We start from the raw sequence: 14,333 nt of genomic DNA on the forward strand, positions 1-14,333 counted from the left end.
CTGCACATAGTCTATTGGTAAATAGCCCACCCAATTTGACCTACCTCATCCCCATACTGTTTATATTTATTTACTTTTCTGCTATTTTGCACACCAATATCTATACCTGTACATGACCATCTGATCATTTATCACTCCAGTGTTAATCTGCAAAATTTTAATTATTCACCTACCTCATGCCTTTTGCACACAATGTATATAGACTCTTTTTTTCTACTGTGTTATTGACTTGTTAATTGTTTACTCCATGTGTAACTCTGTGTTGTCTGTTCACACTGCTATGCTTCATCTTGGCCAGGTCGCAGTTGCAAATGAGAACTTCAACTAGCCTACCTGGTTAAATAAAGGTGAAATAAAAAATAAATAGGCCTATCCTTTACCAGTGTATTGATAATATACCTTTCATTACTATACACTTGTTTAATGTGTCATAGCTGATGACTAAGTGTATCGCTGGAAGCTTCCAGAGATGTAGAAGTACTATTGCCACAGATATAAAAATGCCTTTTATGGGTCAATAGTATGCTTGGTTTCCCCACTTTGTCACAATGCTTTGACTTGGATCACATAGTTGTGCTCTGCCTGGCTGCTGTGGATGCAGGAGGATGTAGTGGTGCATCACTACTACTCTCCTGAGACCTAGAAGTATTGTTGCCCCAGACCATGGTGCATCTTGGGTGTGTTTGTGTGGAGTGTTTGCCCCCCTCTGGAATTTCCACTCTGTCACACACACACACATATGGCCAAGCCTGGCATGAATATAGGATTGCCGTGCTGATAGCAATGATCTATTTGCATCATCTGACTATTTTATTTCCTCACTTCTGATGTTAACCACATCATTGGATCTGAAAGTAGTATGGTTTGATTCAGTTTAGGGATGTAGGAAAGTAGCTGCCCAAATCATGCCTGGAGTAAAATTGAGAAAAGTTTATAGGTCACCTGCACCTATGGGCAGTAGCAGGCACTGTTGAGCAAGTATAAATAAGGCTCACTAGCCACTAAATACAGCCAGCCAAAGGATCTTTGCTCCAGGTCACACAACCTGGCCACCATCAAAAGTTAGTTATTTTCCAATGCAAACCAGTATTGCCAATGTGTTATGTCCTTTAAAATAAATCCTTGCAGTGATACACTTTAGATAATATTTGGGCCAGTGGGTAACCGACTCACCCAAGCTTTTAATAGACTTGCTTAATGGTCATGCTTCAAGGTCATTCCAGACATGTAGTGTAATGAACCATAGCTCTGAGACTCAGTGATCAATTATTATCATTCTATAAACTTGAATGAATATGCAGTACATTTATTCAATGTATTACTTAAAACCATTAATATCTTGCAAATGAACATGTCAATGAGTATTTAAATCAACTGAACTATATAATAATTATGTAAACCATTAATGTAGCAGAATTGGTAGACTGGTGGTTAGAGGTAGTTAGAGCGTTGGGCCAGTAGCTAACTGAAAGGTTGCTGGTTTAAATACCTGCGCCGACAAGGTGAAAAACCTGTTGTGCATTTGAGCAAGTCACTTAACCCTAATTTACTATAGGGGCACTGTACTACTATGGCCAACCCTGTAAAACAACTGGTTTCATTACACCAATCTATTTTACTATTAAATTAAGAGTAAACAATCCAGACATACAGATTCATTGAACCCTGCTGAACACACACACACACTCAGGCCATTAAGGAATGATGAAAAATTTGAATGTCTTCAAATCAAATTTTATTTGTCACATACACATGGTTAGCAGATGTTAATGCGAGTGTAGCGAAATGCTTGTGCTTCTAGTTCCGACAATGCAGTAATAACCAACAAGTAATCTAACTAACAATTCCAAAACTACTGTCTTATACACAGTACGTCACCATCAGATGTTAGTCTATGAATTCCACATGTTAGAATTTGTTTATTTTTTTAAACCTCAGTTTCACCACTGGCATTGGAAGTAAAAAGGACATTTGGTCCATAGATGAGATAATGACTTAAGGCACAATTATGCATTTAAAGCAAAAGCAGCATGGAATGAATAGGCAGCATTATCGGGCATGAGAATGAATAGGCAGCATTATCAGGCATGAGAATGAATAGGCAGCATTATCAGGCATGAGGCTCGTGTATGCCTCCTTCCCCACCCGTTCCCAACTAATATGAGTTACATGAAGTCTATGTAAAGTATGATGGGAATGAGAGGGGGAAAACTGGGGCCTCCTGCGTAACTTTACAGCCAGATGTCAGAGGTGCAGTCTCCCCCAGGGTATCGTAGCTCGTGGGCCAAGGCCGGGCCATTGGGCTCTTTCCCAAAGTCGACCAGGAAGTTCTCATTCACCTTGAGGCCACCATTGGCTGTGTTCACATCAATCTGCATCATAACAGAACCCTCCCTAGGGCAGAGAGAGAAACAGACAAGGGAAAATAAGAAATAGAGTCAAGTATTCCATTTGATAGTGTTTCTAGCTATTGGTGTTCAAAACATCTTATTGAAGCAGCCTGTGATATTGAATAACACTTATAAGAGCGATAGCATACAAATCCATGTTTTGATAGCACACTGACATGTGTGCATTGACCACAAGTATGTAAAGTGGTGGGAAAATGTAATACTTGAGTAAAAAGATAGCTTCATAATAAATAAAAAAGTCACCCAGAAAAATACTACTTGAGTAAAAGTATTTGATTTTAAATATACTTAAGTATCAAAAGACTATCTACTTAAGTAGTACTTTAAAAATACTTTACTTAAGTACTTTACACCACTGAGTAATTGAAAAATCTAAGACCGATGAACAGGTCCTCACTTGATCATTTCTGGGTAGAACTGCTTGTCCCAGCCACTGTAGAGAGAGGTGGTGACGTACAGTCTCTTCCCATCCAGACTGAGCTGCAACATCTGGGGGCTCCCTGGGATCCTCTTCCCCTGATGTGGATCACATGTACACACAAGTCGTTGTCTGCACCTTACAAACAACCTAAACACCTACTTTTGACCTACTGCAGACATTCTACCAGTGTGTGAAGAGTGAGTTTGGGCATAGATTGTTATTCTTACACACCTTGATTATGCGTGGGGGTGGTTGGCTCTGATTCTCTGGGTCCTCCAGTACTTTGACAGGGCCATCGTTTAGGATGCTCCCTCCCAAGAAAAGCTGAATACACAGGGAGACGTGAACACAGTCAGTGGGCAACTAACAATTTCAGGAGACTGTCCTACCTAGCTACCTTAAGTTGAATGAACTGAGTAAGTCGCTCTGGATAAGAGCGTCTGCTAGATGACCAACATGTAAATGTAGGAGGCCACTTGCTTGACCCTAACACAGGTACGCATCACATAGGCAGACTGATGAAGATGATTCATTTAAGTATCCACATAAAATAACATCTGCACTTGTCAGGTTTAATACTTCTCTGTCCAAGACCATTGCCTGTAAGATGAAACATTTTTGGTGGGTTTAAAATAAATCAGCCATGTTGTAAACTTGTGATGTCACCTGGCCAGCCAGACGTGGGTTCCTCCTGTTTGTGATGTCATACTGTCGTATGTCTCCATGCAGCCAGTTACTGAAGTATAGGAAGCGGTCGTCCAGTGAGATCAGAATATCTGTGATCAAACCTGAGATGAACAGATCACACAGCAAATTCAGGAAAACCCATTTAATTTGGCATTTCCATTTGATTATGGAACAGGTAGCTACACCCAATTCCAAATGTTCAATATGTACTGGAAGTGTTAAATGTATCCCTAATCTGCAGTACTCTCCCATCAACATTTTCCCAGACACACACTCACTTGGCATCACTGGCAAAGCCCATCCCTCCACTTTCTTACTGGGGACGTGGATAACCTTCTCAGCAGCCCATTCTCCTTTCTGTTGAGACAGTACCGTTTTGTAAGACACTCAGCCAAAAACAAACGCAAGAGAGATCAGACATGTTATTCTATTTTTTCCTATGCATGAATGTTTTGCTCACTGGTGTCCTGTAGAAACGGAAGACGGTTCCTTGGAGTGCACAGCCGACATAGCCCTCCGTGGCGGAAGGATCATGGAGGAAGCGGATCTCCAGAGGAATGGCGCCCTCCTCCCCCAGGTCCAGGGACTGTAGCCGCTTGTGAGTGGTCCAGTCCCACACGTGGATCTTCGATCCATAGAGACCTGCAGACAGAAAAGCAGCATTGAAACATTTCTCTCTTCTCAACAAGTGTAATACAAAACACATGTATCACCTCTATTTACACACCTTCTTTGACATGTTCCAGGTTGAAACCGTAGGCGAGGGCTTTGGGCGCTCCCCATTCGGTGCTCATCATGACGTTGTGTCGGGGCTGGTACCAGAAGTCATAACCAAAAGGTGCCGCCTCACCAGGCAGCTCCCAGTTACCAACCACCTCGAACGTTTTACCATCCAGCAAGATAAAGCCACCTGAGAGAAACACATCCTGCATCAGTCATCTAATCCAAATGAATATTAACTTGCCTAAATGACACTCCCTTGCCCCGCCCACTATTCTTTATCATTGTGGATTGTAGAGCCTTAGTCCCTTATTATAAACTGGGTGGTTCCATCCCTAAATGCTGACTGGCTGAAAGCTATGGTATATCAGAACGTATACCACGGGTATAACAAACCATTTATTTGTATTGTTCTAATTACGCATGTAACCGGTTTATAATAGCAATTTGGCACCTCAGGGGCTTTTGGTATATGGCCAATATACCACGGCTAAGGGCTGTATCCAGGCACTCCACGTTGCGTCATGACTACGAATAGCCCTTAGCCGTGTTATATTGGCCATATACCACACACCCTCGGGCCTTATTGCTTAAATATAGGCATGTTTTATTCATCCCTATCCTTATGACACAAAGTAAAGTTTTTCAAGGTCACATACATTGTATGAGGCTGAGGACAAGGAGAGAAGCATCAGGTATTGTCTGCTTTCTTTTGGCCAGAACACACTGTCTGTTCCCCTACTGCAGCGTGTTGTCTCCTCCTACCTTTTCCATTGCCAGATGGATCTCCGATGCTGCTGATCATAATCTGGCCATTGCCCAGGCAGTGTGTGGTGTGGGGGTTGGCCAGGCCAGTCTTCCAGAAGATATCTGTGGGCTCCACAATCTGTGAGGAAGCAATCCTTTGGTTTAAATCAGATTACGACCTGCATGGGAAGGACACTTTCCTTTACAAAACAAATTTTACATATTGGAGAAGATGGCTACGGGCTGTTGGTGAGAGATGGGTAGGAGGCTTGACCAATTCTGTACATTCAATTGTCTGTTTTTGATTCGTTGTGTGCTGGAGCTCCTTGTATGACATTGTGTGGTGTTGACTGGATTTGATGTGTCCGACTGTGTGGTGTTGACTGGATTGGATGTGTCCGACATTGTGTGGTGTTGACTGGATTGGATGTGTCCGACATTGTGTGCTGTTGACTGGATTGGATGTGTCCGACATTGTGTGCTGTTGACTGGATTGGATGTGTCCGACATTGTGTGGTGTTGACTGGATTTGATGTGTCCGACATTGTGTGGTGTTGACTGGATTTGATGTGTCCGACATTGTGTGGTGTTGACTGGATTGGATGTGTCCGACTGTGTGGTGTTGACTGGATTGGATGTGTCCGACTGTGTGGTGTTGACTGGATTGGATGTGTCCGACTGTGTGGTGTTGACTGGATTGGATGTGTCTGTTTCATTTGTTGAGGTTCTGAAAATAAAAAAGTTGCATAACAACTGTGCAACATGGTCATCGAGTACTGTAGTATCACTATAATCAATCACCTGCTGTAGAAGGGTGACCCTTTACCTTGTGCATCTGTGGCGCGCGGGGGTCTGTCCCAGTGTCCACTATGTAGACCCGGGAGGAGATGAACGAGGGCAGGATAAGTCGGTTGCGCTTCTTGGATGAGTCGCCAAAACAGCTGCTGCAGGCGTTCCAACCAGAGTGGTGTAGCTCGTCATTCAGGTTGGGCATGGGCAGTCTGTGGATGACCTGTAGGTGCAAACATTACCAGGTCACTCTTTAATCCACAAGGTCAAAGGTCATGTATAATACTGTCATCTCTTCAGTATTTAAACTACCGACCACTGTGACTAATGAAGACAGGTGTGAAATCAAAAGCAAGGCAGTGGTTGTTTGATGTAGATCAGCAGTACCTGACAATAAGTAGGAGACTTGGGGTCCACATCGACAGTGGCAAGGTAGTCTGGTTTTTGGATTCCAGTGTTGCGATAAATGCAGGGCAGGTACACAATCTTCTCACGTGGACCTTCAAAAACAAGAGCCCCATTTCAGGAGGCACTACTGTCATTCACTCCTCCTTGACCACAAGAACAAGGACCATGACAAACACAAATCCCAAAGAGGGATTGATATTAAGGGTTGCACTATTTCCTAGTCAACTGACCAGTCGGGTTTCCCATCAGGGGAGGTGTTTTTTTTTTTTACTGAATATAACCAAACAAACCACAAAGAATTCCAGTAGCCTACAAGTAGGGTGTGGTTCCTCCCAATGTTTCGGTAAAATAGACCATTTATGGCATTTGTGCATGTCAATATTTTCATGCAACTGACAAACTCAAGGAACCAAAAAAGAAAAAAAAAGGTTTTATTTTTAATTTTTAAATAGTCCCGTCCAATGGGCAAGTGCCCTGTAGACCTTAATGTCAATCCCTCCTAAAATATGTGGGGTGAGCTAAGCTCGTCTTCCCCAGAAAATGACACTCACCCTTCATGGCATCCAGTGGGCTTTTGTAGCCAGGGCCACAGCCTGTGCATTTAGTTGCTGAAAAAACAAACAGTAACTGTCTTTTTCATAGAGAGCTCAAAATAACTTTACTACCACACACAGCAATCTCTTGTGTTTACTATTACTGCTGAATATCTATGGCAGGTAACCACAGAACTGTCACACCTATAAGTCGTATGCATGACCAAGAAGTTTCATCACAGGCAAGTCATGTAGACACACTTCATACTTTTTTTGTTGTAAAACTGTTGCAGAATGAGTGTGTGAAAGGAGACATTAATTTGTCCATTTTGTCTTCCTTTCCCAAGGATGCCATTACTGGCAGCCATCAGAATCGTAGATAAATGCACACACAAATGCACTTTTACTGTACAAATCTGTAATGCAATGTTATGATTGTGAATGTTAGAGAACAAATCAAATCTGTACAACATGGTCCCAAAAATGCACTGTTTACTTACCCAGCCAATGTTTGACCCTAGGGTCAAAATAAATAAACAGAGCACTGTTGAGTATATCAGTGTGCAGATTCTGTTCATTAATACATCAGAATCATAACATTATATATCAAGGTCATACAGATATGTACAGATAAACAGTGTTAACTATTTTTAGGCCAATTGTGTGTGTAATATTTAACAATTAAAAAAAAAATAAATAGACAAATTGACGTTCCCACTATGGTGCCAACACCCCACAGAGTTCCTGCTCCCTAATCATATGTCTTGATTTACAGAATAATAGCCATCCTCTGAAGTCAACAGTGCAGACATTGATTCACAAGAGACTGACAGGGTGGGGACAGTAACCGTGATTTTTTTTTTTACTTAACCAGGTAGGCTAGTTGAGAACAAGTTCTCCTTCACAACTGTGACCTGGCCAAGATAAAGCATAGCAGTGTGAACAGACAGAGTTACACATGGAGTAAACAATTAACAAGTCAATAACACAGTAGGAAAAAGGAAAAAAAAGAGGCTATATACATTGTGTGCAAAAGGCATGAAGAGGTAGGCGAATAATTACAATTTAGCAGATTAACACTGGAGTGATAAATGATCAGATGGTCATGTACAGGTAGAGATACTGGTGTGCAAAAGAGCAGAAAAGTAAATAAATATAAACAGTATGGGGATGAGGTAGGTAAATTGGATGGGCTATTTAGCCATAGACTATGTACAGCTGCAGCGATCGGTTAGCAGATGTTTGAAGTTGGTGAGGGAGATAAAAGTCTCCAACTTCAGCGATTTTTGCAATTCGTTCCAGTCACAGGCAGCAGAGAACTGGAACGAAAGGCGGCCAAATGAGGTGTTGGCTTTAGGGATGATCAGTGAGATACACCTGCTGGAGCGCGTGCTACGGGTGGGTGTTGCCATCGTGACCAGTGAACTGAGATAAGGCGGAACTTTACCTAGCATGGACTTGTAGATGACCTGGAGCCAGTGGGTCTGGCAACGAATATGTAGTGAGGGCCAGCCGACTAGAGCATACAGGTCGCAGTGGTGGGTGGTATAAGGTGCTTTAGTAACAAAACGGATGGCACTGTGATAAACTGCATCCAGTTTGCTTAGTACAGAACAACAGTGGTTAAAGCCAATCTCAGGGTCCTAAACTCTTATGGTGACTGGGTCTAGACAACAATGGTTCAGACTGTATAGATTTATCCGTGTGACTATCGGCGCTCGTCGATTCCGGAGCAAACATCAATTACTCCGGAGCTAGCCAGCTCCGTCAATCACTCCTGAGTTCCATCAATCACTCCTGGGCTGCAGTCACCTATCCGGACCCATTTTACTGCCTACGCGGAGCCCCACCGGGCCTTCACAACTGGACTGTCGACGTTATCTACCCGAAGGAGATCCGGCTGGCTCCTCCGTCGCGACGTTACCTGAACGCCCATCTGCGGCCTGCTAACCGTTAGCGGTCTTACCGGCTGCTCTCAGAATAGACAATCGGACTATTTATTTATTTATTTAAATTATTATTATGTTTCTTCTTGGGCCTCTATAACTATATCTATTGTTTTTATTTTATTTTTGTTGTTGTGTGATTTGGATTAATCCCCTCTACCACACGGAACCCCACTAATCTACTGACGGAACGCAAGAGGTGGCTAACAGACCTCCATCCTATGCTAGCTTGCTACCGATGGCCTGGCTAGCTGTCTAAATCGCCGTGACCCCCAAACAACCTCTCCACTCACTGGACTCTTTTGATCAATCGACTAAGGATGCCTCTCCTTAATGTCAATATGTCTTGTCCATTGCTGTTCTGGTTAGTGTTTATTGGCTTATTTCACTGTAGAGCCTCTAGTCCTGCTCACTATACCTTATCCAACTTATTAGTTCCACCACCCACACATGCAATGACATCTCCTGGTTTCAATGATGTTTCTAGAGACAATATCTCTCTCTTCATCACTCAATACCTAGGTTTACCTCCACTGTATTCACATCCTACCATACCTTTGTCTGTACATTATACCTTGATGCTATTTTATCGCCCCCAGAAACCTCCTTTTACTCTCTGTTCCAGACGTTCTAGACGACCAATTCTTATTGCTTTTAGCCGTACCCTTATTCTTCTCCTCCTATGTTCCTCTGGTGATGTAGAGGTGAATCCAGGCCCTGCAGTGCCTAGCTCCACTCCTATTCCCCAGGCGCTCTCTTTTGATGACTTCTGTAACCGTAATAGCCTTTGTTTCATGCATGTTAACATTAGAAGCCTCCTCCCTAAGTTTGTTCTATTCACTGCTTTAGCACACTCTGCCAACCTGGATGTTCTAGCTGTGTCTGAATCCTGGCTTAGGAAGACCACCAAAAATTCAGAAATTTTAATTCCAAATTACAACATTTTCAGACAAGATAGAACTGCCAAAGGGGGCGGTGTTGCAATCTACTGCAAAGATAGCCTGCAGAGTTCTGTCCTACTATCCAGGTCTGTACCCAAACAATTTGAACTTCTACTTTTAAAAATCCACCTCTCTAAAAACAAGTCTCTTACCGTTGCCGCCTGCTATAGACCACCCTCTGCCCCCAGCTGTGCTCTGGACACCATATGTGAACTGATTGCCCCCCATATATCTTCAGAGCTCGTGCTGCTAGGCAACCTAAACTGGAACATGCTTAACACCCCAGCCATCCTACAATCTAAACTTGATGCCCTCAATCTCACACAAATTATCAATGAACCTACCAGGTACCCCCCCAATGCCTTAAACACGGGCACCCTCATAGATATCTTCCTAACCAACTTCCCCTCTAAATACACCTCTGCTGTCTTCAGCGATCACTGCCTCATTGCCTGCATCCGTAATGGGTCAGCGGTCAAACGACCTCCACTCATCACGGTAAAACGCTCCCTGAAACACTTCAGCGAGCATGCCTTTCTAATCGACCTGGCCGGGGTATCCTGGAAGGATATTGATCTCATCCGGTCAGTAGAGGATGCCTGGATATTTTTTTTAAATGCCTTCCTAACCATCTTAAATAAACATGCCCCATTGAAGAAATTTAGAACCAGGAACAGATATAGCCCTTGGTTCTCCCCAGACCTGACTGCCCTTAACCAACACAAAAACATCCTATGGCGTTCTGCATTAGCATCGAACAGCCCCCGTGATATGCAGCGGTTCAGGGAAGCTAGAAACCGTTATACACAGGCAGTTAGAAAAGCCAAGGCTAGCTTTTTCAAGCAGAAATTTGCTTCCTGCAACACTAACTCAAAAAAGTTCTGGGACACTGTAAAGTCCATGGAGAATAAGAACACCTCCTCCCAGCTGCCCACTGCACTGAAGATAGGAAACTCTGTCACCACTGATAAATCCACCATAATTGAGAATTTCAATAAGCATTTTTCTACGGCTGACCATGCTTTCCACCTGGCTACTCCTACCCCGGTCAACAGCACTGCACCCCCAACAGCAACTCGCCCAAGCCTTCCCCATTTCTCCTTCTCCCAAATACATTCAGCTGATGTTCTGAAAGAGCTGAAAAATCTGGACCCCTACAAATCAGCCGGGCAAGACAATCTGGACCCTTTCTTTCTAAAATGATCTGCCGAAATTGTTGCCACCCCTATTACTAGCCTGTTCAACCTCTCGTGTCATCTGAGATTCCCAAAGATTGGAAAGCAGCTGCGGTCATCCCCCTCTTCAAAGGGGGAGACACTCTTGACCCAAACTGCTACAGACCTATATCTATCCTACCATGCCTTTCTAAGGTCTTCGAAAGCCAAGTCAACAAACAGATTACTGACCATTTCGAATCTCACCAAACCTTCTCTGCTATGCAATCTGGTTTCAGAGCTGGTCATGGGTGCACCTCAGCCACGCTCAAGGTCCTAAACGATATCTTAACCGCCATCGATAAGAAACATTACTGTGCAGCCGTATTCATTGATCTGGCCAAGGCTTTCGACTCTGTCAACCACCACATCCTCATCGGCAGACTCGACAGCCTTGGTTTCTCAAATGATTGCCTTGCCTGGTTCACCAACTACTTCTCTGATAGAGTTCAGTGTGTCAAATCGGAGGGTCTGCTGTCCGGACCTCTGGCAGTCTCTATGGGGGTGCCACAGGGTTCAATTCTTGGACCGACTCTCTTCTCTGTATACATCAATGAGGTCGCTCTTGCTGCTGGTGAGTCTATGATCCACCTCTACGCAGACGACACCATTCTGTATACTTCTGGCCCTTCTTTGGACACTGTTAACAACCCTCCAGGCAAGCGTCAATGCCATACAACTCTCCTTCCGTGGCCTCCAATTGCTCTTAAATACAAGTAAAACTAAATGCACGCTTTTCTACCTCGCTACCTACACCTACCCGCCTGTCCAACATCACTACTCTGGACGGCTCCGACTTAGAATACGTGGACAACTACAAATACTTAGGTGTCTGGTTAGACTGTAAACTCTCCTTCCAGACCCAAATCAAACATCTCCAATCCAAAGTTAAATCTAGAATTGGCTTCCTACTTCGCAACAAAGCATCATTCACTTATGCTGCCAAACATCACTTGTAAAACTGACTATCCTACCAATCCTCGACTTTGGCGATGTCATTTACAAAATAGCCTCCAATACCCTACTCAACAAATTGGATGCAGTCTATCACAGTGCAATCCGTTTAGTCACCAAAGCCCCATATACTACCCACCATTGCGACCTGTACACGCTCGTTGGCTGGCCCTCGCTTCATACTCGTCGCCAAACCCACTGGCTCCATGTCATCTACAAGACCCTGCTAGGTAAAGTCCCCCTTATCTCAGCTCGCTGGTCACCATAGCGTCTCCCACCTGTAGCACACGCTCCAGCAGGTATATCTCTCTAGTCACCCCCAAAACCAATTCTTCCTTTGGCCGCCTCTCCTTCCAGTTCTCTGCTGCCAATGACTGGAACGAACTACAAAAATCTCTGAAACTGGAAACACTTCTCCCTCACTAGCTTTAAGCACCAACTCTGACGAGCATCTTACAGATTACTGTACCTGTACATAGCCCACCTATAATTTAGCCCAAACAACTACCTCTTTCCCAACTGTATTTAATTTATTTATTTATTTTGCTCCTTTGCACCCCATTATTTTTATTTCTACTTTGCACATTCTTCCATTGCAAAACTACTATTCCAGTGTTTTACTTGCTATATTGTATTTACTTTGCCACCATGGCCTTTTTTGCCTTTACCTCACTTCTCAACTAATTTGCTCACATTGTATATAGACTTGTTTATACTGTATTATTGACTGTATGTTTGTTTTACTCCATGTGTAACTCTGTGTCGTTATATCTGTCGAACTGCTTTGCTTTATCTTGGCCAGGTCACAATTGTAAATGAGAACTTGTTCTCAACTTGCCTACCTGGTTAAATAAAGGTGAAATTAAAAATGTAAAAATTCAGATAAGCTTCATTAGCATGAATGGAAAGGCTACTGTTGCTAAAGCAAAGTGAGATAATGACATATCTAACTGTGGAACTTAGGACTCTGCTGATCCAGAGTGCTGGTTGTCTTTGGCATTGTACCAAATCCTGCCATAATTTAGTGCTGCCTTTACTTGGAATAAACCATTGCTTTTGTCATGATCAAAGCTGTGCCTTTTTCCTTACACATGGCAAACAATGGTTTTGGCCTAAACCATTGTTGCAGCTGAGAAACAATAACGAAGAAAAAAACATGTGGAAACCACAGCAGATGTCAGATATCAAGCAATCTACCAGGAAACTAGTCTCCAGTCCAACATAATTCATTCAAAGATACACGAGCCCACAAGTTCAGCTTCCGTTCATTTAATGGGTTTGACTGTTGCAGGTCCAAAGAAACGTGGATGAGGCTCTTGCATCATTGATGGATCTACCAAATTCTGTTATGAAAATAGGCTAGTCTAACTGTCAAAATGACATTTATTTAATTGTAGAAATTAAAATGTAATAATGCATAGAAGTTTGTTTGTGGTTCTGCTGAAGCATCATGATAAAGTGGATCACTTAAGATGAACAAGGCAACAAGCACAAGAATAAGAAACCTTTCACACTGAACTCCAAACCCCAATTTCCCGTCACTGCACACGAGAATAAACAGCTACTTACGCAATGTGAAGCAGGCAGTCTGGTGGCTGCATCATTTAAACCAGTGTTTCCCAACCAGGGGTACTAGGAACCACTGGTTTAAACCACCAAACCTATGCAATTGTGTGACCAGGTGTTTAGGTCAATGCTGAAAACACTTTTTACTTTATTCATTCAAAATGGTGTGAGAAAGACAAAGTATCCTATAGTAAAACATAGCATAGCAAGCAGCTTAATACGGGAAACATTACATGATTAAATCTAATTGAGACGTCGCTGTAACTTCCATTTCATCCAGTCCTTTTGCATTTGTAAGGCAATCCACGAGTGCCAATATGTAAACACATTTGTATACGTAATTGTCGGTTAAACTAACTGACTACTCCGCAATGGAATTCGGATTCACATATGTTCAACAAGAACTGCCGCACTGACGTGCGCAATTACTCACACTTATTTTCGTTTTGGACATATTTCATTGGTTGACTTACTCAAATACGCATTTATATAACACAACACATTCAGCTCGAAGTTAAATTACTAATGAAACGTTGACACTATGGAGGTGGTTAGCATTATGTTCTAGTCCACGTTCAATCATTAACTTCGTCATTACCCATTTCAACGTGTTTTAACAGATTTCCTAAAAGCTACGAAAATTAGTGAAAAAGCATGAAGTTTGGACAAACCCATCCCGCAGACTTTATTCGTCCAAGGTATCCACAGGGATCCGGCCTTTCTATAAATTATTTCAGCTGATATGAGAGTGGAGGAATGGTTGGGCAGGTTTTGTAGGGTAAATGACTTGAGGGGAAAAAAGGGGAGTGTTTATGGCAGCATAACGTTGCACGTAGAAATAAGTATTGAGTGCATTTCGTGAGTGCATTTCGTTTTGCGACCAATAGACAATGGCATGATCTAAAATATGTAAACCCCACCCAACAGGGGCACAGGGCGATGCCAAACGAACTCATCCATTAATATATGAAAGAAGAGATAACCCGCGCGATTGTC

At 42.9% G+C, this 14,333-nt stretch overlaps 1 protein-coding gene across 1 annotated transcript; it reads right to left on the minus strand.

The window, feature by feature from the left end:
- Positions 1–1,718: 1,718 nt before the first annotated feature.
- On the minus strand, positions 1,719–14,160 carry selenbp1 (selenium binding protein 1). The gene is made up of 12 exons (XM_052506326.1): positions 14,009–14,160; positions 6,735–6,791; positions 6,163–6,275; positions 5,813–5,998; positions 5,005–5,125; positions 4,247–4,429; positions 3,980–4,161; positions 3,798–3,876; positions 3,499–3,620; positions 3,064–3,156; positions 2,809–2,927; positions 1,719–2,394 (listed from the first exon to the last, which is right to left on the minus strand). The coding sequence occupies exons 1-12, from the start codon at positions 14,010–14,012 to the stop codon at positions 2,232–2,234; spliced, it is 1,422 nt and encodes a 473-aa protein (XP_052362286.1). The 5' UTR covers positions 14,013–14,160; the 3' UTR covers positions 1,719–2,231.
- Between the last annotated feature and the right edge of the window lie 173 nt (positions 14,161–14,333).

The sequence above is a fragment of the Oncorhynchus keta genome, unplaced genomic scaffold, assembly GCF_023373465.1.
Source record: "Oncorhynchus keta strain PuntledgeMale-10-30-2019 unplaced genomic scaffold, Oket_V2 Un_contig_25821_pilon_pilon, whole genome shotgun sequence".
Lineage (NCBI taxonomy): Eukaryota > Metazoa > Chordata > Actinopteri > Salmoniformes > Salmonidae > Oncorhynchus > Oncorhynchus keta.